Consider the following 26212-nt stretch of genomic DNA (forward strand, 5'->3'; position numbering starts at 1 on the left):
AAACAGTGCTTCCTTTAAGTGAAACAATGACAGCTCTTGAGAAGGAAAAAAAAAAAAAATCATGTGCTGATGCTGCCAAGATCTATGGCAAAAAAGAATCTTCTATCCACAAAACTGTGAAGAAAGCAAATTCCTACTAGTTTTGCTGTCCCTCTTCAAGCTGCAAAAGTTAGGCCCAGCCACGATGTGTGGTAAGTTCTTAGTTAAGATGAAAAAGGCATTGTATTTGTAAAGTATCATGAGAGAGAAACCATATTCATATGACTTTCATTAGACTATATTGTTATAATTGTTCCATTATTAGTTGTTAATCTCTTAACTGTGCCTCATTTATAAACTAAACTTTATCACAGGTGCGTATATATAGGAGAAAACACAGTATAATGTAAGGTTCAACATTGTTTGTGGCTCTAGGCTACCTCTGGGGGGGGGGGTCTTAGAACGTACCTGTATGGATAAGGACACATGACTGTATTTTCTCGTATTTACCAGGACATCCAGTTGTACGTTCAGAAACCCAAAAAGTTTATGTTCAAGTTTATACTTAAGCCACCAAGCAATGGGTGGGTAGTTGGGGCTTGGGAAAACTCTAGTTAGTCAGTTTTTAAAATCCTCCTGTATTTTATTCTCATATCTTTATACTCTACTTTGCTCTTTCAAATCAGCTTTTCCCAGATGACAGAAAAATGTAACTGTGGAGAGCTTCCATGCTGAGACTAGCTCTTTGTTTCAAATGTTTAAAATCTCAATCTCTGAGTCAATAAGAGACTTCAATTTGGGCAAAGCACTCTCATTTCCATTTTAAACAGAAGACAAATGAAAGGCGTATTTCCTCCGAGGAAAGGGATGCTGCATTCAAAAACAAGGGGAGAGGATGTCCGTGCCTTTTTCATCTGCCTAACCCATATCATCTCCATCACTGCCAGATGTTTTTGAGAAGAGTAAATTAACCTCTCCCATTTTTAAAAATCTACCCCATGGCAAACACTCCATAAGGTACTTCATATAAATCCTTTCAAATTCTCCCAGCACTATGAGGTAGGAATTATCTCACAGTTCCAACGGAAATAAAAGACTCACAAAGGTTCAGGAAACATCATACAAGTCTAGAACTTTTGATGCCTTTGTATCTTCCTGTTGGCACTGTTGTATTTGGATCACAAAGGGCTGGACATGACTGACCGACTAAAACTGTTTTAATTGGAAAACTCAAAGTAATATAAAATAATCTTCGTCATACTTTGCAATAAGCATAAGCTGAAGTTAATGAAAAAATAATCAATAAAGACCAACACAACTGGCAATACTATTCTTTATTTTCTTTTTGAAGGAGAAGCATGCTTTTTTACAGCACCTGTAAACAAGTCAGTGAAGTATACTGTTCTGAGTTTCCCCATAAATATATATTATATATTTTTTTTTTTTGGAATGTTAGAATACCACAACACCAACTGCATTACATAATAGTTACTGAAGGCAAGTTAGGCTATAACAAGGGTAAAATTTTATGGCTAAAAATATTCATAGCAGCAACTTTTAAAAAGATGATTTTATTAAATCAAGTCATTGCACTTGGTCATTTTATTGCTACAGCAATACAAGGCCATTAAATTTTAACACTTCTCATTGCTGATTTGAACTGATTGTCTCATTCTATTCACACATTTCAAGTTTAAATGCAAGCATAAAATGTTTACCAATACATCTAGAGAGCACTTGGGTTGTTGTTGTTTTCTGTGATCACAGTAAGAAGCATAAAAAGAGAATCCTCTGTTACACCAGGCCCATTCTCTCTTCCTATCTTCAGACTTAGATTTTGTAGAGAGGTAATAGCTTTATAGAATGACCGAAGCCTAGTGGTCGCATACATACACACAGTACATCTAATATTAAAATACAATTCCGAAAATTAGTAATATGACGTGTTTCAGAGAATAGCAAACCTCAACAACACATTCACTAACAATTTGGCAATGACAGATGCCAAGCAGTTCACCTCCACTCTGTCATTTATACTCACTCATTATTAAAAAAGAGAGAAAAAGATTTATCCCCAAGTAAAAGCTATTATTATTACACAGCATCTTGTGATATGAACTTTACAGGAATTAATAAAATTCCTATATCAAGAGCAAATACTGGTGAATTGCTAGATTAATCGTTTTTCCCTTTGAATTTGTTGGGTTTTCTTTACTATTTGGTCAAGGGCAGGAAAACAGATATGCTACTTTATTATTTTTCAATTCTAACTGAGGCAAACACTTTATTAAATGCCTTTCTGCACTCATGACCATCTTGATCTTATGCACTGGTGAGAAAATGAACAACAAAAACTTTAAGAACAGCCTCAAATCCTCTGGAAACTTCCCCTACCCTATCATTAGAATGGGGAGGAGTCCCTTCATAAGACTTTACAGTCATCAAGCTGAAGGATGATTTCCAGAATACACTGTTTTTATTTCTATCTAAGGACTTTCATATTAAAATAAAATTAGATGCAATTTATTTAAGAAGAAAGAAATCATTCATTTGACAAGTCATTTAAAAACATTAGATGAGGAATAAACAATTTTGTTCAGTAGTGACCTCATCAGAAGAGCCCAAGGACTTTAAAAAGTTAAAATGTATTCACTCAATACACAATCAGATTTCCCCCAAAGCACTAAAGTTGTGGATCTAACATCAAGTAATTATGTATTGGAGTTTCTATTATTTTCTATTTCACTCTTCTTTTATTAGAGACAACATGACAAAATTTCATTAACACAAGATTTCAGTATTGTAAGACTAAAACTTAAAGGAAAAATATCGGTTTGGGGGTTTAAACAATACAAAATAGAAGCATGATAGATGGTACTTAAAATCTGTAAGTCATTTGCTATAATAAAGCTTAAAGTCTAATCTTTTTGCAAAAAAAAAATCAAATTTTTACTTTTAACATAAACTCACATATGTTGAAACATATTATCTGTAGATAACATTTTAAAATGCACAAGTGTTCATAAGTGACTCTGAAGAATCTGCTCTTCATCCATTTTGTGAAAATGCATTTTGAAAATGGACAAGTATATTTGGTTTTAAATAAGCTTTATGATCTACTAGACACTCTTTTTAAAGTTGGTACCTAAATGATAGCCCAAAACATCTCCACCAGTTAGTTTAGTCTAGCAGGTAAATTACACAATGGAAAACCTGAGTATACACATAATGACAGCACATCAAAGTATGAAACTGCACACTGAAGTTCTGAAAGTTCCGGAGTTTTGTTTTCTACATTTCTGTTATTAAAAATCAGAGGCAGGGGCACGAAGAATTAAATCACAAGATCATGAAATGAGTTAATATTTGAGCCCGTAAAATAAGCAGAGAAGTACAGCAATAAGGCTGGTGTTTGCATGTTATATGTGCTGTTGTTTGTAGGGACAACAAGTTAAGGGTTAAATTGACATTTTTAGTTCCTTAGACCTCATATGAGCTTAAAATATAGCTCACATTTTCCCCAATATATTTAACAATCTGATACATTTTAACTAAATTCCTTTTATTAATCCTATAGTGCAAGCAATATAAAATATTCCCAAAGTTGAAGAAGTTATTTTGATTATTTCATTAGTTATTACTATATGCATGGGTGAGTAATCTGGTTCATAGCTAGGAAACTATTTCATCACCCAGAGTACAAACAGCACTGCAAACAAACAGGCACAACAGTGTAATCCTGGGTTAAGAAGCTAAACATAAAAATATATATATATACAAAGTTTATATCCCTTATGTTTTATGGGAAAGGTAGTGGCTACCGTTACTATAAAGCTAAACTGTCCCTCTCAAATGATATATTTTACAGATTATTTGAAAAGATATCACCATATTTATAGTATAGATCTCTTTAAAAATAATACTACAATTTTGATAAAAAAAAAAACTATTGTGAACTTTCCTTTTTATACAGATTCAGTAGTATTTTAAAGCAAACTAAACAAAAAAGTTTGCAATCCCAGCACATAAGAAATAAGGCCTCTTTTTTTTTTTCGTATTGGCAAAACAAAATATATAAAAAAAATTCACCCTCCCACCTACAACTTTTCTATAGATATAATATATTTATATAGTATATGAGTTCATATACTCATATTCTTTATCACAACATCAGCGTTTGTTATTTCAGTTGAAGTTCATAGTGTTGCTTCTGAATCCCTGGAACACTGAGAACGCTGGGTGCCCGTCACCTCAGGAAGACAGGAATGCTTTTTTCAGCTTCTCTATTTCCACCTAATATACAAGACATAAATTGAGCAACAGATAAACATCTTTACTTTAGTAAGGTGTGTTTATTTTCATCCTATGTCAAGAAGATCTGATCATAATTTCAAGCCTCCAGATTTTGGTTTCCAATCTAAAATCTAATTTCCAATGGTGTGATAAATACTTAAAAGGTTCAACAGAAGAAAATGTCACAATGCAAGTTCCTTAGTGGTAGGTAACAACAACAAAAAAAGCAGCTACAGCTGCTTTTGTAGAGAACAATGTTAAATAATGTATTTGAAGATCTGTAAGAAAATCTTTAGCCCTGCCAAGAAGAAGAGCATCCTCGAAACCAAATTAAGAAATATACCCGTACCTGTAATTACACAAAGTGGGCAGTTCAGAATATTTTTTTTCCAAAAAGCAGGGCCAGTTTAGTTCTATGTTTTTCACTTACTGCTTAGATAATATTGGTAAATCACTTAACCTCACTTGGTATCAACTTCCTCAACTGTAAACAAGTATGTTCTAGATTAAGTTGCCTTTGAAGCCCAGGAATATATATAAAATTCAGTCAATGGGTTATAAATATTTCCACCATTAGGTAGAAGACATTCTTCACTTAACAGAAATTCATGATTTAAGACACTGAAGAAGAAAGTTAGAAAAACTCACAAAATTTTCACAATAACTCTATTATGAGTTGTTTTTAATTTTGACATAATACAAATAACTAAGTTGAGGCTAAGAGATTCAATACCACACTTGTGATTCCATGCAGAACTTGTACTGGTAAAGTCTAAGGCTTTAAAAGCCACAGCTTTTGTACTCTCTTCCCAATTATATCCCCTTCATGGACCACAGCCTTGTCATGGAGAAGGGACTTGTATAACTCAATGAAGCTATGAGCCATGCCATGCAGGGACACCCAGGACAGACAGGTCACAGTGGAGACATTTGGATCATCTTTGACCATTCACTGCATGTAGAAACATTTAGAGTTTACCTTCTCCTTACAGCATCATCCTTCTCTCCCATCATCCCTTTCCCCAATAAGGCATAAAAATAATGCATGTTATGGCTAACTTCTGACAAACAGTTCATTACTAAACGATGAGCATTTTGCAACTGTCAGAAAGTATAATTTCAATAAGTTCACCATCTCCTAAGGGATCCTAACCATTCAAGAATGGTTTGCTTATTCCAGGATATTTCCTGGAATTTTCTTTGACTAAGACGATCATGCATTGAAGAAGGAAATGGCAACCCACTCCAGTGTTCTTGCCTGGAGAACCCCAGGGACGGGGGAGCCTGGTGGGCTGCCGTCTGTGGGGTCGCACAGAGTCGGACATGACTGAAATGACTTAGCAGCAGCAGCAAGACGATTATTAGCTAAACATGTTAGCAGCATTGGATTGAGACAAAGTACCCTCAATCTTCAGCTAGAGTTTCTCTTTTAGCATGTTTATGTTCATTGTTCATCACTAGCTTTTTGTATAACTCCACAGTATAATTTAATAGTATCTGATGTTAATGTTAGGGCTTCCCTGGTAGCTCAGTGGTAAAGAATCTGCCTGTCTATGCAGGAGATGTGGGTTCAATCCCTGGGTCTGGAAGATCCCCTGGAGAAGGAAATGGCAACCCACTCCAGCATTCTTGCCTGGGAAATCCCACCGACAGAGGAGCCTGGCGGGCTACAGTCCATGGGGTCACAAAAAAATCGGACATAACTTAGCAACTGAACAGCAACAACAAATGTTAATGCTATAGTAATTCAAACTATTATTTTTAATTTGGAGGAAAATATAGTTTCTCCTTTAAAACTATGATCTTAAAACTCTATTGCTTTATTAAGTACACTTTTGCAAATACAAGGGTCAAATTTTTCCCAATTAAAAAAATTTATAACACGGGTCAGTAAGAAGCTAAGTAACAGCCGATTTTACTGGGAAACAAAAATTAGATGAAATTCTTCAAAATAAGAGACAAATAATTCCTTTGACTTTTCATAATTTTTATGACAAATTAAATCATATGTACAAATTTAGCATTATTAGTTCCTCTTGCTAACATTAATACCTTATTTCCATATATGAATATTATTATGTATAAAAATATAAGGAACAACATTTAAGAAACATTAAAAAAATTTTTTTCAATGTCTACCATGCTTTACACTGGGAATTTAACATATATTTAGAAGATGTTATGTATCTCCTACCATTTATTAGTGTGACAAAAATTTGTCAGCAATCTAATATGTATACAGGACTGTACTAAGAGCTATGGGCAAAGATCAAAAAGAAAAAGATCCTACCTTCAACAGTACAGAAGTGGGCAAAATAAGTATATAACATAAATAGCGATGATAGAAAATTATTATGTATTCATCTCCTATAAGACTAAACAACATGAATTTGAAATAAGAAAAACTGCTTTTAATCAGAAGACTGGTGGCCAACTCAATGAATGTCACTGTTTGAGCAGGGCCTTGAGAATCTACAGAACTTGGGCATGAGAAGACGAGACAAAAGGGACACCCGTGAAAATACAGTAGGAGCAAAAATTCAGACCAGGGACTTTCCTGGTAGTCCAGTGGTTAAGACTCTGCATTTCCACTGCAGAGAAGCAAGGGTTCAATCCCTGGTCAGGGAACTAAGATCCCACACACCGCACAGCACGGCCAACAATGATAATAATAATAATCCAGGCAAATTAACTGTAAGGGACAATTGGGGATAAGAAGCAAGTGAGCAAAGAAAGATAAACTAGGACTGGGACATAAAAGACTTCATATACCAAGTCAATAAGCTTGAACTTCATTCAGCAAGTAAAAGGAAGTTCTCAAAAACACTGAGTGAGGAAAGACAAGAATGAGAGAAACAAACTAAACAGAAGATAAGAGCATGAGAAATGGACAGAAATAGTGGGAATTAGGAAGAAGTTTCGGGAGTAAAGCCAGACCTGAAAAGTGAATGGAATTAGAAAAGACAGAAGTCCCACATCTGCATGACTAGAAGGGCAACAAACTTTCAACACAAACAGAAAATCCGAATCTGAATAGAAGGTATTTCGGGTAACAGGGGACATGCTATGTGGAACATTCAAGAAGACTACTAGCTGGAAACACAAGAGAGAAGCTGGGGAAAGAAGAACTAGACTTCAGTGGGAGATGTGCCACACTAACCGCCATACTCCTGGGCACAGGTACGCGCCGTGGATACAGAGAGGAGGGCTGAGGGTGGCACTGCAGGAGCACCTCACTTAGGTGAGGAGGGACGAGAAGTCAGAAGAATGCAGGGTCACAGAAACCAGAACACACTTTGAAAAGTAGAAACGTGAAGCGCTGGAGAAACTGAAGAGACACAGGAGTTGCCTTCAGAAACCCAAGATGCAAAGGGTTAAGGACTGAATTAAAAGCGAAGAATCACTGACTACAAATATATGTTTTTCTTGTGCTTTTGCTGGTTTTGCCGTGAATGAAAAGAGAAAACTACAGATCAAGAGGGTAGCAGGACCTTAGGGGGGATTTTTACTTTTTTAATAAAGAGGAAAATTGAGTATTTTCAGGCAAAGAAAGGAGGGTACCAATAAAGGGTACATGTCAGATAAAAAGAGTAAAAATGGAGTTTTGATAATCTGCCAAATACCTTCACATATAGTATCTCAACAAGTAAAGCTAAACTAGGTAAGTGACTTCCTCATTAAAGCTATGTAACTAAATACCTAAGACCAAAGGTTCTGAAGTCTGGCTGCTTCTGTTACAAAATGTTAGCTCCACTGCTGACTTAATCATTCTAAACTCTAGTTTCCTCCCTCTTAAAATAGGAACAATGATGCCTACAAGTTGTTATGTGTCCAATGAGACAATGCTCAGGAAGTGCTGAGTCTGACATATGTGCAGTTCTGAACTGAAAGTCACACGTCAGAAGAGGAGCTCAAGTTTTTTTTTTTTTTTAAGAAGTTCCATGTTTGCTGCTCCACAGTGAGAACAAAAAGAAACAGGGTAAATAAGAAGGTAAGGTAAAATAGGGAGGAGTATATCAGACTTAAATACAAAATGGAAAGAGCCTCTTAAGAAGAGGAAACACTGAGATATGCAGAAAACAACTCAAACACAAAAAAATACAAATGAAGACAGAAGTCAGTGAGGATGGAAAAAAAGGAAGATAAATAAGTGAAACTGTCAGTCATCAGCAGATTGAAGATGATGACATTAGCTATAAAGTAAAATTAATTCAGTGAGAAATCAAAGTCAGCAAATCTAAAACCATTTCATTGCCATTACCACTACCCCTGCCCCCAAGCAAAAAAAGGAAAAAAAGTTTTAACTGTGAAGAAAACTACAGGTCAAGAGAAAAACGGTGCAAAAGGTCTAGAACTAGACACTTTTAAGAGACAAGAACGATGTCTGCTTTATTCAAGAGTGCATCCCGTGTGCCTCATGCCTACAAGAGTGAACGCTCAAAAACATTTGCTGAATGAATGAATGGAATGTGGCAGGGAGTCAGCAAGAGATTAATTAAATGGTGACCCATGGTAGGGAGTGTCCAACCAAAGAAGGATAGCATAATTTGTGGTGGAACCAATTGTCCAGTTGGGTTGGAAAAAACATGTCTAGTTTACGCTGACTACAATCTCAATGCTGGAAGAAATGAATTACCTCTAGATTACTTCTCATTTCCTTCTCTTCGTCCAAATCTTTTCGTAGTTTATCCAGTTCTTTCCTAAAAACAAAGTTATTTATTGCTGTTAAGTCTTTCAATTAATAAATGTATTTGAGTAAGGTGAACAAATCTGTTGGCTGATATCCCAGAACATAGGAAAAATTTTGCAAAGGAAACAACCATGTTGATTAGAAAAACTTCAAATTCTCTAGCTGAAACAATTCAAAATGACAGTTAAAAGCAAAGCAAAAGCAGGGCAAATCTGAGAGAATGAAATTTTTAAGTGAATACAGGTAATTTTCCATATTCAGTTATCATCCATTTCAAGGCAGGACACACAGCTCAAGTAAGGTGATAAAATGAATGTGACAATATGTCACAGGGCAAAACAAATTATAGTTTTTAATAGAATAAACCTGAACTTTACATATATCTTTCTCTCTCTTTTTTAAACTTAAATATTACATTAAACTCCAAAATCCAAACCAATAACAAAAAACTTCAGCCAGCAATTCCTCTCCTATAACTCATGTTTTCATTTTTCTAGGCTTCTTTCTATCTTTCTATATAGTCATTTTGCCTTCTATTTGATTTTCCAGGAGGAATTAAAGACTTTTAAAACAGTCTTTGGAAAGACTTCTAAAAGATCTGATATATATGCTTTAAAATATAGGTCATTAATATTTTTATTCATTCCACAGCTTATTGAAGAGCATCTACGGGATCTGTATATGTATTTCTTAGTTCTTAACAGCACACTTGGCATCAAAAATGTAAGATGTCCCAACCCATTTATTTTATAAATGCCCAACTCAACCCTAGCAAAAAGTGATTCAAATCCTCTGAGAAGAAAACCAAATATACATGCAGACATATCCCAGATTCAAAATAAGGTGAATCTTATTTGCTAGTACTTTTAAGACTAATTAACCCCTATGTTTGACATTTCTAGCCTCAAATTACATTTTTCAGGCCTATCTATGCTATAACATGCATTACCAGCTCACTTCTTCTTCTGGCTGTAGTCAGGTGCTCCACGGTACGGATGCACCACACCTTGTTTCTCATTCATCAACTGATGGACATTTAGGTTGTCTGCACTTTTTGGCAGTTATGAATAACACTATCTATGATTTTTGTACAAGTTTTTGTTTGAACATTTGTCTTCAATTCTCTTGGACAGCATTATACCTTGGAGAGGAATTGCTGGATCATATGGGAACATGACAGTTAACTTTCTGAGTAACTGTCAGGCTGTTTTCCAAATTGGCTGTACCATTTTACATGCCCACTCTCAATGCATGAGGATTCCAATTTCTCACATCCTTGCAAATACTTGTTATCGCTCATAGTTTTTATTATAGCCATCTGAGTGGGCATGAAATAGTATCTCACTATTTTGATTTTGATTTGCGTGTGCTAATGACCAATGGTGTTGAACATCTTTTCATGTGCCTACTGGCCATTTTTCTATAATCAAACTGCTGGAACCTAGTCTACAATTGAGCTACTACTTTCTGTTTTCACTGATTTGCCTTTTTCATAATCAGGCTAGGTTTCCTTATTCAAGCTTTCCAATTCCTAATTGGAATAATTAGAATTAATAACTGAGTTTCTAATTATTCTGTTTTCTAATTCAAGCTTTTTGCCAAGAGGAGAGAGACACTATTAAAAAATTTCTTTGAAAACAACTTGCTCATACTAGAAACGTCTTTACTTGATGTAATTTGGAAGAACTCTTTACACATGTGTTCAGTAGTACTCAAAGAACACAAGGGCTACTTACCCATGGTCCTTTTTCAGTGCTTCCACAACACACAGTAATTCAACAATCTGAGCTTTAAGTTCATTCAAGGAATTTTCTGCTTCTACCTTAGCTTTGATTTCTAATGGAGTTAGAAAAGTAGCTGTATTTGGTTTAGAAGTACTTGAAGGTGTTGGAAGGTGCACAGGTGGCTGAAAACATAATAAACAAAATTTTTATTTTATTTGTATTTATATTCAATAAGTTCCAAAGATTTTTTTTTTACCACAAGGAGATAAATAACTGAAGTAATACTTCCAAGATAAATGATAAACTTGAAAATCAAAAAAAGCAGCTTGATGTTCACAACTGGGAAAAAAACCACTAAATGACCAAAGAATAAACCTGTAATTACTAACGGTTTTTCTGAGAAATGTCAAAGGTTTCATTTAAGAAAAAAATCCATTATATTTATCTTATGGTTGCCGAGTGGACCATCTAGAAGCAAGAATATAAAAGCATTATTAAGGTACTACTCTGATCCTTCATATTAAATAGTTACTGTTTAGAATATCCAAAGAGCTCCAATGAAAAGCAACTATAAAGAATGCAGTAAGTCCAAAGAGGCATTAAAATGAATCCATGGCCTGATACCCTTTTCCTATTTCACTTGGGCAACAGCAGGTCTTGATAAAATTTCAACAGACTGCTGTCAGCTGAAAGAATCAGATTAAGTGTATCTGATAATCTGAATGGCAGTCAGATGCCCTGCAATGAATCTGAGGAGCAGGAATAATCTTCTCAAACATAAGATGTCAGTTGTTGTAATACTATCTTAAATTAAATGGCAAGGGTCTAGAAAGGCCCTCAACATCATGTAACAGATGGAAGAATCCAAGTCACTCCTGTGTGCATTCAGTGCTTATTATGGTGTCAAGCTCACTATGATGTAAGGAGTAAAGAACTGTTGGCTTCTGCAGAACAGCGTGTGTTTTAATGGGAAATGAAACAAATGTATAGATCTATGCCTTAAAAATTATGAAACAGGTAGCATTTGTGCTACTCATTTAAAATAATGTAACCCTCCTAAAAAGACATCTACAGAGAATAATGCAACTTCAATTTAACAGTAATCATTTTATTTAGTTTTAGTAGGCATTATTTCTTGGCTTAAGAAATAATCCTTCCTGACAGACACTTTTAAACCTCGTAATTCTGATGTTCACAAAGAATGCTACAAATCATACAAATCTTAGACCACGATACACCTCACCTTTGGAGAGGAGCATGGATCCTTCTTGTGTTCAAATGGCTTTAGGTTGGCACTATCATCTTCTTTTGGTAACTTCAAGGTTTTTTCTGGGCTTTGAGTTGGCTATATGATTTTATTTTTTAAATCAAGAAACAGAAAACACCAAAGACAGAAAAGGTAGTAAGCATCTGGATAATAAACTAAGCAACTTCTATCACTGTTTTCAGCAGCTACTGTTCCAGATATCCCGTTGTTGTTAACAGGATGTTACATAATTTCAAGCAGTAAGCATGGAAAAACAGCTTGTCTATTAGCAACAAAAATTTTCTCTACTTAACTTAAAAGCATAATAGTGCTTAAGAGGTAGTATATTAATACTTAAAGTACTACCAGTATCCCAGGCGATGTACAGAAAGCATAAAAAGAAGTTATAAGGGGGTGGGGAATGCTCTCATTTTTTCCTGAAGTGAACATGTACCACTCAATTCTAATTACTGCTGTTGGACAAGTAGATTACACAGGTCCCCTGTCTCCTTTCGACACTGTGCTCTATGGTTATGGTCTTAGGACAACTCCATTTCTGATTCTGTAATCTTCCATTCCACATTCTGCGGAAATGAACAGGTCTCTTTCCCCTTATCTCTTAAATACAACCCTTGGCCACTTACGTATAGCTGTCTTTCTGATTTTTTAAACTTCAGTGGAACTCTAAATCCCCCCCTCTTTCTTATCTTCGGAAGGACTCTGGCTCTGCTAAATGGTCTTGCTTCACAGCAGCAAATTTAACTCACAGAATGTGCACCATTGAAGCGGCCAGGCAGTCTTCTTCCAGGCATCTTCGGTCTATTTGCAGTGAGATGTAGTAAGTTTTCTGAGGAAGCGATGTCATCAAAATTTACAAGATCTGGAGAATAAAAGTAAACATATCTATTAAGAGATAACTGCACATTTTAAAAGGTAAAAAAGAATGTCTCTGTATTTTCAACAAACTATAAAATTAGAAAGAGTACCATTAAGACTCACAAGTTGACCTGTGCTTTTCATATGCATTTGGAAAACACCATTCACCCTCAAACACTAACATCCTCTTTACTTGATACATTTTATATATCAACAATATAAAGTTCATGTCTTCAATAGAGACTTAGACCTCAACAAAGTTTACTGAAAAATAAATCCGTATCATAAGCTGTGTGTGTGTTAGTCGCTCAGTTGTGTCTGACTCTTTGCGACCCTGTGGACTGTAGCCTGGCAGGCTCCTCAGTCCACGGAATTTTCCAGGCAAGAATACTGGAGTGGGTTGCCATTTCCTACTCCAGGGGATCTTCCTGACCCAGGGGCTGAATCCAGGTCTCCTGCATTGCCAGCAGGTTCTTTACCGTCTGAGCCACCAGGGAAGCCAGTAGTATGAAAAAGCCAATCTTCCTAAGTTCTTACTTACAAAAAAAAAAAATCTACTTCAACTCAGAATTAATTACAACATATCAAAAAATTAACTCATGGAATGTGTATTAAAGTTCAAATAATATCCTAATATTAAAATTTTAAAAACTCAATTTTTTATCTGGAACCCTGCTGCTTTCCAACTACATTCCTTAAGGAAAAGATAAAGTGTAATTTAATGTCTTTATACATGTATGTGCATAGTATACTGTAGCTGGGCCTGGACATATTTATATACTTCACTGCACTTCTGTTCAGACAGCATCCATGTGTAGGAATCAGACGACAGTCATAAATCTAAGGCAGATTCAGATAGCAAGGGAAAATGCTACATACATCATCCATGTGCCTTCCCATCACCAAAGGCTGGTTGACCTTTCATTCAGTATCTTGAGTTTAAGGACAAATCTAGGTTAATTTGCATCTCTGAAACAATGGTATATAATACCTTCCCTTTTGCTAGATGGTCCAGAAAACCTTCCTGAAGGAGCTGATCTTTAATTTTGAAGCCCAAATATCTATAAGTGGTATAAGAACCCTAAGGTTAATTCCAGACATTTCCACTATTATTAAAATCTCCCTCTGGCCAAGATTCCAAACAAAGAACATTAATCACAGCAAATATGCCATCATTCATTTCAGCAGCAAGGCATCTTTCACCTTGTTTTCCAAGTATGGAATCATTCTTCACGCTGCCATTGCCTAGAAGTTTAAAATGCTTCCTGTCAAATATTTACATGCACAAATTCAAAGAACTGTTATTTCTTAAAAGAAGTCCAAAGACAGTTATCATTATTGCCCTTAAAACTTAATCAATTTTCATATTCTAAATAATTTAGCGAGTTTTTTTAAAGGGAGGGAAGACACAAAGGTAAAACAGGAAGAGGTTACTACTACTTGGCAATATGCATTCTGTAATAACTATATTTGTTGACCTCTGTTAATTCTTTTCCATCTTCATGTTCTGGGGTTGCTTTATTCTATCTTGGATCTAGTCACTAGGCTAATATATCACAACAGGCAATCTAATATGCTTGGTTTGATTTCTGTCTTGAATTGTTTGGTAAGTGTACACAAATAATTATAATATACACCAAAGCATAATAAGAAACACAGCGGCTTTAATGGAAAATGCATTATATAATGTGAGAGATCTTGAGTTTAAATATATATCTAAATATCTCATTTGTTAATTACTGCATAAACAAAGAAAACAGTATTTTAAAAGGTTTTAAAAATATGCTATAGTTTGAAAGGTTAGAAATTGCTTTTTACACTGATACATACATACTGACAACCTACAAAAAAAATCTTGAAAAGCACAATCCAGTAATTTTTGCCTATGGAGATTATTTTCAAATGCATATTTAAGCAACATGCAAAAAGAAAAAGAAATAAAAACACAAGAAGAGATGAAGCTAAATGAAATTTAAAAGGTAAATGAAAGGAAAATTTACAAAATTATATAACATGCTCATGTAAAATGCCTTCTATATGTCCAGTTTTGGGCCACAACACCAAGACAAGTAATTTTACTATTCTAATACTCTCTCAGGTCCTCCATTTAAGTCACTGGGTTAGTAAAATGAAATAGTGCACATTTCTGACTCATGATATGTTTGAATGTTTTTAATTTTACCTAAGAGTGGTATCAGTGAATCTATATTTTACACATGGCATGAAAGGCATGACAGGCACTTAACTCTTGCCATCACACGGCCACTCTGCTTGCCGTGTACACTGCTACGTAGACACTGCCGAAGACATGGAATTTTTAAAAATCAAAATGAAATATAAAATTTGGGGGAGAAAATAAACTGACTTTTATGGTTGTTAATTAAAAAAAAAACTTTTATCAAAAGAATATTTTAAACTAACTAATCAAGAAAAAATTTCCAATATGAATTTCATTTTATTTTAAAATGGAAAACCAAAAGGGTTAGAATAGACAGACAAACATGTACACTTTAGTAAAATCACAAAGAAAACTCAATGTGCACCACCTATTTATACTGAATATATTATTTTGATTTCTTTTATAAATTGTCATCTTACCAAAATGGAGAAAGGTAGGATAATTTCCTGACACGTAAGAAGGGAAACATGGCAAACAGGCTAGGAAACAAAATCTGGAAGGAAAAGTCAAGGATAGGAATGTCTAGAAAAAAGACTAAACCAAAAAAATTATTTTACAAAGCAGGAAAAAGGAACAGTTGTAAATGAATAGAACCATTTCATGTTTAGCAGATATTGCAGTTTATCTAAACTTACATTAAGATGTGTATTAGATTTTAGATTTATTCTTTTGTGTTTCATAAGGAAAAACTATGATTAGTATTAATTTCAACATACATTAAACTAGAAAGAAGCCTTTTTAAAAATTACTCACTTAACACCACGACAATTTCTAAAACGATGCTTTAGTACTGAAACTAGAGGTCAGAGTAATAAATCAACATATTAACAACTCATTGATATATTTGCAACTGAAATTAAACCACCTTATAGTCAAGTTTTAGTCCTCTCAGATGATAGTAGTTACAATAAGACAGGCAATTTTAATTCTGGTATAATAGGAAAAAAAAATGCCAAACATTATTTTTAAATATCTCACCATAAAAATACAACTCAATATAACACTTAAAATCTCCCACAGAAACAAATGAAAATTCAACTGTGCATTTTGTGAAACTCTCTATAATGATATTACAAAGCAAATTATTATTAGAAAATAAAAAAGTTTAATTACTGCCCTTATTTCCCAGGTAAATTCTATATTTTGGGGTACAGTGTTTTCTTTTGGTTTGAATCCTAGCTTAGATGCAAGTTCACTTTTTAAAGCATCTACCACTCAACAGGCAGACATCATATTTGAAAAATCTCACCATAAGTTGAATAAATATTGAGAAATTAATTTAAACAAAACAGATCAATTATTAAATAGAACTGAAGAGAAAGAAAACCATTCTACTTAACAATGATGACTTTCAGATCAAATAATGTATATATTTCTAATATTTCTTTTAATGCAAGAAGAATTTATCACAGAAAGATAATCAAACAGGATAAAATACTACACCTATAAGAATACTTCATCAATTGTCCTTTCTCAACGAAATAGCTGTTTCCACTAAATTTTCTAGCTGGAAGTTTAAAACTACTTATAAACCAATTTTACTTTCTGGAAAACTTACTATTTTAGAAATATTTAGACTATGTGAACTTTATACTTAACCTGTAGTAGCAGTAAGGTTATCCTAAACCAATTTTTGATGAAGTGTTGGAAAAAGAGAAAAGAAAAGAAAAAGAAAGAAAGCATGCTTTGACAGCTCTGCAATGTGCAGTGCTATCTTTTATCATATGAGAATATTTATGAAGACACTTTTTAACAAACTGAAACAAATTAAGTATTCTAGGAATGTTTTTCTTATATGAACAAAAGTCAGACTCAATATTTATATACATGAATATATAATGTTTATATATGGCTTTGTATATAAGGAAATCAAATCAGAGAGTAGGGAAAGGAATTTACATCCTTAACAGACAAGAGTAGGTACATCAGAGATATAAGGGATCGTTCAATTGTTAGATAAGTGAGAAAACTGAAGAAACATGTCAACTACCTACCAACTAATAATTTAAAATCCACATTTTTTAACAGCAAATTCTACTGTATCATTTCACCTCAAATTATTATTTTACAAAATAACTAAATTCTAAGGAGACTTTGATGTATGTTTTAAACTTTCTGGAACTTATGTTAAAGGGCTAGTTTCATGTCATTTAAAAAATTTTAAACCTCACACTGACCCATGTATGTAAAATTAACTCATACCTCAACGCAAGGCCAAATCTGAGGCTGTATCTGGTAACAAGCACAGTTCTGTTTTTTTTTTTAAGGTGCCAACATCTCGAAGAAGAGGTAAAACAAGTACCAGGTACATTTTATACTACAAGTACTAAGAACGTAATATTCTAATTAAAAAAAAAAAAGGAAATAAAAAGCCTCTGATGTGAGGCTTGAAACACAAGCTACTTGCTGTCAGCAGCAATGCCTTGTATCTTAGCATCCTACTTGTGCCCAAAACACTACTGCGAATACACACCTGCTCAGTAAGTATTTGCTACTTAATATGAACTCAATTTCCAAAACCTGTATTTTCTGAACTTCACAGTGAGTAAGTGCAATATACCAAAGGCAGTGTGACAGTAGAAGATACAAAGACTGCAGCTTGGAAGTTAACTGCTAGTTTTTTGACCATGTATAGTCTTAGCACCTCTAAATTATTCATTTCAACAAAAAAGCTAACTAGAAATCAGAACATTTCAAACCCTGTTCCACAAAGCCTCTAATTTTTAATGAAGAATAAATAATGGTTATGGATGTAAGACAAGAAATGGGACCAAGAAACAAAGGAAAAAACCAGAACTTTTCAATCACCAGTAGTCACACATGTCAAGAAAATAAAGCTTGCTAGTAACCATATATAGATGAGGTTTGGGGGGAAAAGTGAAAAATTTGTTTTAATTTACAAAAATTTTTGATAATTTCCAAGACTATGAGGTAACTAAATAGAGCAAATGTTAAAGAATGATACAAAGTAACAAAAAATACAGGCAGGGGGAAAAAAAAAAAAAAGCTCTAAATATTACACTTTCAGCTACCAAAGAGACTTTTTAATCAAAATCCAGAACTTCTGTGATAAAAGACTGCAGAAAACTGTGGAAATTCAAAAGATAATACCAATGGATTTTTGATATCCAGAGTTTGTGTTTAATTTTTTCTTTACTATTGAAAACATATTTCTAGCTACATTTAAAATCAAACAGAAAATAGTAAGAACTAATAGAATTATATTTTTTACTACTAACCTCAATTTTTTTTTAATTAAAGGATTTTTTTAAAAAACAGAAAGATGATTTTTGTTTTTATTTAACTACCAGTAAATAAGAACAATTTTTTACCAAAAACATACTGAATATATTTGAGTGAATGTCTCTAAAATACAATCAACCTCTCAATTTCCAGAAATTATTGATAAATATGACTTCATCCAGATCAGGCAGGATCTAAATATATGATGAAAGACCTATAAAACATTCAAATTAAAAAACTACAGGCGGCTACGCTAAAGTCAGAGCTTTTGTACTCCCAAACTAAAGAGAAGGAAATAAAAAGCCAAACTAAAGAGAAGGAAGAAAAATATAATCACCTTAAAAATAAGAAAGGAAGCACATTTTACAATAGTGATAAAAAAATTTTAGTGTAACTGGCCTTCAAGTTTAACTGTAAAGAAATGTTAACTTGAAGCTAAAAAATACATTAAGACATTAAAAAAAAAAATTTAAGGAAATACCAGAGAACTTTAAGGGGATTTAAAGAGTTCTCTTCTGGTTTATGTGATCTTGAACATTTGCTGTAACTGTAACTTACTTTGTTTAGATGCAAAATAGGGAAAAATGGTCTCTGCCTCTTAAAGTCAGTGTTAACATACGAATATGTATGAGAAAATGTGTTTAAAATGTTAAAAAATTAAAGAACAAATACAAAACAACCATTACCACAAAGTAAGGACTGTGTGATGCTTTTCCTAACAGTGAGACCTTTATCTAGACTTTATCTAGACTTCTCTGATGCAAAAAGAAAAAGGAAAATTACCTCTCAGTATTTCATTTTATAACCAAGAAGTATAAAAGACCAAGAGACAAAGAGGATTAATGGCTAAAAAATTAGTGCTCAAACTGAAGGAATTATATTTAGCTAAAGAAGTAAACCTTGCTATGTATACAGATAGACAGAGAGTCATGAAAAGTCTTATTTTTCAGAACTGGAAACAACAGTATTTGGAGATTTCAGTAGGAAAAGAAAAATATTCTTCTTAAATATAATCTAGCATAGCACTGAAACTCTAGTTCATTCATATCTGCCCAAGTTAGGTGGTATGGTCGTTCCACTAGAAGGGATAGAACGATAAACAGCTGATCTTTTAATATCCATCTCAGTTCTCTAACCAGTGACAAAGCTTATGTGAACCAGAAATATTTTGTCCATTTATATTCTTTCAGTTTCATTTTCTTTTTGGCTTGGGAGATTTTAAACAAATTTTAATTAATTTCCACTATATCCACACACAAATCTTATTTTCAGTAGTTTCTGAAAACTGTATTTGCACTTTTATTTTTTATGCATCATCTTTCCACACGTTAACTTACCTGTTTCTTTAGAGCTTCTAACTGTAAATGAATCTAGGTCTACTGATTTTGGTCTAAGGGGTAACTGTTCAGAATCTAGCTTTGGTTTTGATACTGGCTCAGCTTCAAATTTTGATGAGCTGGTAGAAACATCTCCATTAATCCTGAAATGAGAAAAATCAAACACATGCAAAAATTATTTGTATCTGAAGCATGACCATCTTTTTAACATTGTGATTTAATGACACTAAAGATGTTATAGTATAACACTGATTTTTCTTTTTCGTCTATAAAATTATTTCCACAAACATAAACCTCTACCCTAAGACCTATCATAATAAAATAAGAAATGTAAATAAAACAGTTTAACATAAGTATATCTGCCTAGAGTGAACATAAGATTAATAACATTTAACACAGATTACAGTCTATATGAAAAAGATGAAAAGCGAGGACTTTAAAAATAACTTTTAGGATTAAAAAAACAGTACAGCCAAAATTATGTCAAAACCAAGTAAATCAATAAACTAATTTAAAGTTAGATAAAACCTACTTGGCTACAGGAGGAGGTGGAGGAACCGGTTTTTCAGGGCGCTTTGGGTACACTGCTCCAGACCTCAATATATTATTGGCTTTGGTGGGTGGAACAGGCTTCTTGGGTGGGACTAGTGGAGCAGCTGGTTTAGAAGGTTTCTGTTCCAGCATTGATTTTTCATCTGATTTTTCTATTATTTAAAAATATTTAGAAAGTTACTAACAATCAGAACTATTTTTAAAGCTAATGTCAGACTAGAAAGGTGTGAAACAAAAAGCGACACTTCGTGTATGTGTACAGTTTCATCTGTTTTAAAGTTATAATTTAACTTTAAATTATTTATGAAGTGTTAGTCGCTCAGTCATGTAGGACTCTTTGCGACCCCATGGACTGCAGTCCTCCAGGCTCCTATGTCCATGGGATTCTCCAGGCAAGAACACGCAAGTGGGGAGCCATTCCCTTCCCTTCTCCAGGGGATCTTCCCAATTCAAGGACCAAACCTGGGTAGCCTGCATTGCAGGCAGATTCTTTACTGTCTGAGCCACTTTAAACTATCATTTTAAAAAAACTCTACGCTGGTAGGAAGGGGGAGCACTGATAATCTTCTGATTAACAAATAATGCCTGCTTCTTACTGTCTTCCCACCATCCTTTGCTCTTAGGGTTGGTATTCTACTCCAATATAATCATGTATAATTTACTCTAAGCAGAAAACAACATTATCTAGACTTAAATCCAGTCCACTTTCTAAAACTGAAGTATAGGGAACTAAAAATGAGTACAAACTCTAGTGCCACTTAATTTATTTAAAAATACTCATGGTGACAAAAAATTTCTTTTGAAAAACAGGCTACATTGATTAGTTGCAGGTAAGAAAATGACAGGCTTATATTTATAATTTTTATCATTATATTAGGAATTTTATTAGTACCATTTCACTTAATAATTTTATGAGATAGTTAATAAAATATACTGGGGGGAAAAATTAAGAACAGTACCATGTCATGTTAATAAAAATTTTGTCACCAAAAAGGCACAGTTATATACATAATGACATACTTGTAAGTTCTTGTTCCATATTTTATCAGTGGTCACTTGGAAATGCTTTAGAGAAAAACACAGTACTCTGCAAAAAATAGGAAGTATATCCTTAATTGATTCTACTTTCCTAACATTTTAGAAAAATTTAGGACAAAAAAAAAAAAACACCCATATTTATCCAGTTTGAAGTGACTCAAACTGGAATGTGATGTATTTTCAGAAGTCTAAGTACAAAGTTCAAGGAGCTATCATCACAGGAACACATCTGAGTAACCACTGCTCCAGCCAACAACTAAGCCTTAACCACATTAAGTTCCTTTTCTTCATGCCTCTTTCCAATCACCACCTCAACGCGCCAATCCAAAGGTGTCTTCTAACACGACAGATCACTTTCGATTATTTTAAGTTTACACCAATGAGATCATAATATGCTGCTGTGTGAAACTCTATTGTATTCATTTGTGCTATGCTATATATTCTTGCCTGAAGAATCCCATGGACAGAGGAGCCTGGCAGGATACAGTCCAAGGGGTCGCAGAGTCAGACACGACTGAATGACTAACACACACACATGCTATACTGTATCCTGGCACATGAATGTACTTCAATTTATTTATCCATTCAACTACTGATACACATTTTGTGCTCTTTCCAACTGAGGGTCAATGTAAATGATGCTACCATAAACTTTGAGTCTTTTGGTGTACATATGGAACACACATTTCCTGTGAGTATATAATTAGAAATAAAAGTGCTGGGCAACAGGGTCAACTTTAGTTCTCAAGGGTAGACATAACAACTTACATTCCCACCTACAATGTATGAGTGTTTTGATAATCTGGATCCTCACCAACATTTAGTATTGCTGCTGCTGCTGCTAAATCTTTTGTAAAAAATTTCACTCATACTGGTAAGAATCTTACTTTGGTTTAAATAAAATTACATTTCCTTGCTGAGTAATGAATTTGAGTAACTTTTTCCTCCTCTGGTAAGAATGAAGCAGGCTACTGAAAGGTATGTCCAGGAAAGTCTTCCCCCAAAGCAGGAGAAAAGCATGTGCTCCTAAGTGTTGGGATCATTACTATCCTGAGGGACAACACGTATGATGAGCACAGCTCCTCGGAGAAAACAGTGAGAATGATGCCGCAAAGCAGGTTTGAGACAACTCGTGCAGAGGCTTGGACAGAGAGGATTTAAAACTCCATTCTTACGATCTGGGAAAGTGCTCCATGAAATAATGGGGAGTCACCTAAGAGTCAAAGGTAAAATGGTGATCTGTTTCATGTTTTCTAGTAGCTCCACTTTTATCCTTATCAATAAGGCAGGGTTTTTCAAAGGACATGCTCTGTGAAATGGCGATCGAGAGAGAGATAAAAGTAAGGCACACACACTGGAGGAATACATTGTATCTCCTGTCAGAAGGCTAAGGTTCCTCCAAGTGGACCTAGCCTGGCTATGGTTTGAAAAAGCTCTCTCTGTTGACTCTGGAACAAGAAAGAGAGATAAACTTACGTGTTTTTGTTTTTTTTTTTTAAAGAAATAATGTAATCTATAATAGTCAGACCCTCTGAAATGATATTGGCTCTCCCTGAATGCTAGTTAACAGGCAAAGCACTGACATTCTTCTTATTTCTTGCACCAGATTAAAGTCATACCAGGTTGAGGAGAACATTTTCAAAATATTAAGAATTGATTTCCTTGTTGTATTTGTCTTATTTCACTTATTTAAAAATTTCTTACATTTGTACACCTAAACTTTGAAATCAACACTTCATAGTAAGCTTGAAAATTTTTTCAATGAAGAGTTCTGGTGGTTTTGGTAACATTTAGGGATAAAGTGGGAAAAGGTCTTTTTTATTCATTCACATAATTACCACTTCTGGCATTCTTCATTACTCTGTGTACATCCAAATGACAACACAGGATCATTTTCCTTCTGCCAAAAAGAACCTCTTTAAACCGTCCCTGTGTGGTACATACAGGTCTCCTGGCAAAGTATTCTCTCGGATTTTATCTCCAAGTTTTAATTTTGCCTCCACTGCCTGAAAAGTAATTTTGCTAGGTAGAGAATTCAAGGTTGTCAGTTATTTTCTTTCAGGCCTTATGTTTTTCTCTTTATCACTGCTTTTCACAGAACTTATTATGATGTGCCTTGAGGTGATATCCTTTCTGTTTTTTCTGCTTGGAGATCACTGAGCAGCTTGGATTTGTGGGCTTCAAGTTTCTTCCAAATCTAAAGATTTTTCAACCATTATTTCTTCACATATTTTTTTTCTGTCCCTTCTCTCTCTCATTTCCTCAGGGACTCCATTCACACATAAGTAAATCCATTTTCTTTCTGCTGCCTAAAAACTGCTTCTAGACAATAAGCTGGGGGTAACTTTAGGGTTTGCCTCATTGGTTTCAGTGATAACTTCTTTCAGTGATAACAGCCCTATGTTACCTGTTGTCCAATGTCTGAAACCACTGTTAAATGTATTTTACCCAGCTTCCTAGTCATCTAACTCAAGAGGGCAAAATCAGTCCCTGTCACTTCCTCATGACAAGGATTTTGAAAAAATAAAAGTAATAAAAATGTGTTACCTCCCATTTTGTTTATAAGATCAACTGATTGATTTCAGGAAATATAGAAAGTCACTAACTTATTTTAACAAAACCCTTACCTGCTTGATAAAGGGGACTACAAAAGAAATAAAATAATGAAAATAATTTAGTAACAAACTTCTTACATGTGTATGTATGTGTATATGTGTGTGTGTGTGTGCGTGTGTGTGTATATATGATGGTTCTATATAACTTTGTATGGTGAGTTTTTCATGTAGGACAGATATTATAACCAAGTACCAAAATAAACTGATCCAAGATGTGGACCTAACAATAGCTATATCACAAGACTAATCAAGAAATAGCTTTGCATCTAAATTTAAAGATCTCAAATGTAAAAAAAGGAGGAGGAGAGCTGAGGATATAAAAACTTTCCATGGTGAGCCCAGACCGTGAGAAAGAGATAAAGCTATGAAGGTGTATGACATTCAGAGTCAAGAGTGTGGTTGCTACATTTAGTGAATAAAGTAGAAGATAATACCAAAAATGTCATCTGGGATCATTTCCTAACAACACTAAATGTGGACCAGGATGTGGAGCAACAGGAACTCACATTCATTGTTGGTGGGAATGCAAAATGGTGCAGACGCTATGAAAGACAATTTAACAATTTCTTACAAAACTAAACATGCTCTTACCATATGAACAAGCAATTATACCCCGTGGTATTTACCCAGGTGAACTGAAAACTTATGGACACACAAAAAGATGGCACAAGTTTTAAAGCAGCATTGTTCATAACTGCCAAAACCTGAAACCAACTTCAGTAGGTGAATGGATAAACTGTGGTACATCCAGACACTGGAATATTAATCAACACTGAAAAGAAATGAGCTATTAAGCCATGAAAGGACATCGATAAACCCTAAATGAATATTACAAAGTGAAGACAATGTGAAAAAGCTATGTAGTGTATGAGTCCAACTATATGACATTCCAAAAACCACAAAACTAGGGAGAAAATTAACAGATGGGCAGCCTCAGGGGTTGGGCGAAGGGAGGGACAAAAAGCACAGAACACGAAGGAATTTTCGAGAGGTGAGAGACTATTCTGTCTGACAGCTCAGTTACACATTTGTCCAAACTCATAAGCTGTCCAATGTCAGAGGTGACCCCCCAGTGTAAACCATGGACTTGGGATGACGCTCTCAGTGGAGGTGCGCTGACTGTAACAAGTGAACCACTGTGGGGTGCACTGATGGAGGGGAAGCCGTGCATGCCTAGGGCAGGGAGGACAGGGAACTCTGTGCTTTCTGCTCAACTCTGCTGTGGTTCTGAAACTTCTAAATAAATTAAAAAAAAAAAAAAAAAAAAACTTTAAAAAATTAATCTGGTAACAATGTGAAATAGAAGCCAGACTAGGGACCGAAATAAGAGAAATCATTAAGTTAAGAGAATACATTAACACTTTAAGCAAGAGACAAGAATAGGAAGTAGAATCAACACTGGCAGTAGATACAAAAGTATTCTGCAACAGTGACAAGTTTTTTGCAAGTGTATATTACCTACTCTACTAGATACAACCACTGCAGATCTTGTGGACAAGAAGCAGGTATTAACAATAACAAAACATGTGACGTCTTCAAAGAAAATACGTATTTTGGAATACCTTTCCAAGTTTACATGATAAATATACACAGTGAAAATCAAACAATACATAATAAATCACTTCCATGTTTTAGGTAAGACCTCCCTCTTCCACCTAAGAAAAAAAATTTTTAATATATTTCAACTGGGACACTATGAAAATAATAAGAGTATAACTGTTTAATGTTTGGTTTTCTCACACATTATTAGAAATAACTGATTAAATGCTATATCCTTACTGAAGTGATGGTATAACTTTCTCATGAATGTAAATTGGTATCAGTTTGAGTAAAATCTTAATTTCCTATTGATCTGGACAACTCCCTCCCAGAAAACTCCAAGGATTTCATAATACATAATGAATGCTTGTTAAAAATCAGTGTCAGAGACTCAGTGTGGAGACACATTTTTCTCTATACTGATAAAAAATAATTATTTTTCTAATACTGGAAGAAATCACCTCACCTTTTTCCTCATGCTTTGTGGGAAAATACTTCTTCTCGGTACCTACCAGCTCAGGCTTTGAAACTAAAATGGGGAATAAAGTTAATACTTTAAAAAAAAGATAGTTTTAGAGCACAAAGATAATTATACTACTAAAAGCAAAAGTTGAAAAAATAACATAAGATGAAAATACGGTTTAACAGAATCAACAGTTCACTGCAATCACTCTGTATCTGACCCTGAACCCGCCACTGTCCCCTTGAGTAAGGGACAGCACTATGGACTGAGTTCCTACTCTATCAAGTGAAGGCGTTCACATCCTCTGCAACACCACTGCTCAGGAGAACTTCCTGTAATGATGGAAATACTCTGTTTTTGTATGGTCCAATACTGACCACTGAGACCTGAAATGCTGCTACTGCAACTATGGAATTAACTTTTAAATTTTATTTAATT

At 34.3% G+C, this 26212-nt stretch overlaps 1 protein-coding gene across 1 annotated transcript in view; it reads right to left on the reverse strand.

The window, feature by feature from the left end:
• Nucleotides 1–1300: 1300 nt before the first annotated feature.
• The window catches only part of CD2AP (CD2 associated protein), an 86259-nt gene continuing 61347 nt past the window's right edge, over nucleotides 1301–26212 (reverse strand). Inside the window, exons 11-18 of the mRNA XM_055571242.1 lie at nucleotides 25778–25840; nucleotides 20100–20271; nucleotides 19568–19710; nucleotides 12700–12812; nucleotides 11930–12031; nucleotides 10699–10868; nucleotides 8909–8972; nucleotides 1301–4272 (exon numbers count right to left, since the gene is read on the reverse strand). Coding sequence (XP_055427217.1) covers nucleotides 4231–4272; nucleotides 8909–8972; nucleotides 10699–10868; nucleotides 11930–12031; nucleotides 12700–12812; nucleotides 19568–19710; nucleotides 20100–20271; nucleotides 25778–25840 — 869 coding nt within the window. The 3' untranslated portion in view covers nucleotides 1301–4230. The remainder of the gene's footprint in view (nucleotides 4273–8908; nucleotides 8973–10698; nucleotides 10869–11929; nucleotides 12032–12699; nucleotides 12813–19567; nucleotides 19711–20099; nucleotides 20272–25777; nucleotides 25841–26212) is intronic.

The sequence above is a fragment of the Bubalus kerabau genome, chromosome 3, assembly GCF_029407905.1.
Source record: "Bubalus kerabau isolate K-KA32 ecotype Philippines breed swamp buffalo chromosome 3, PCC_UOA_SB_1v2, whole genome shotgun sequence".
Lineage (NCBI taxonomy): Eukaryota > Metazoa > Chordata > Mammalia > Artiodactyla > Bovidae > Bubalus > Bubalus kerabau.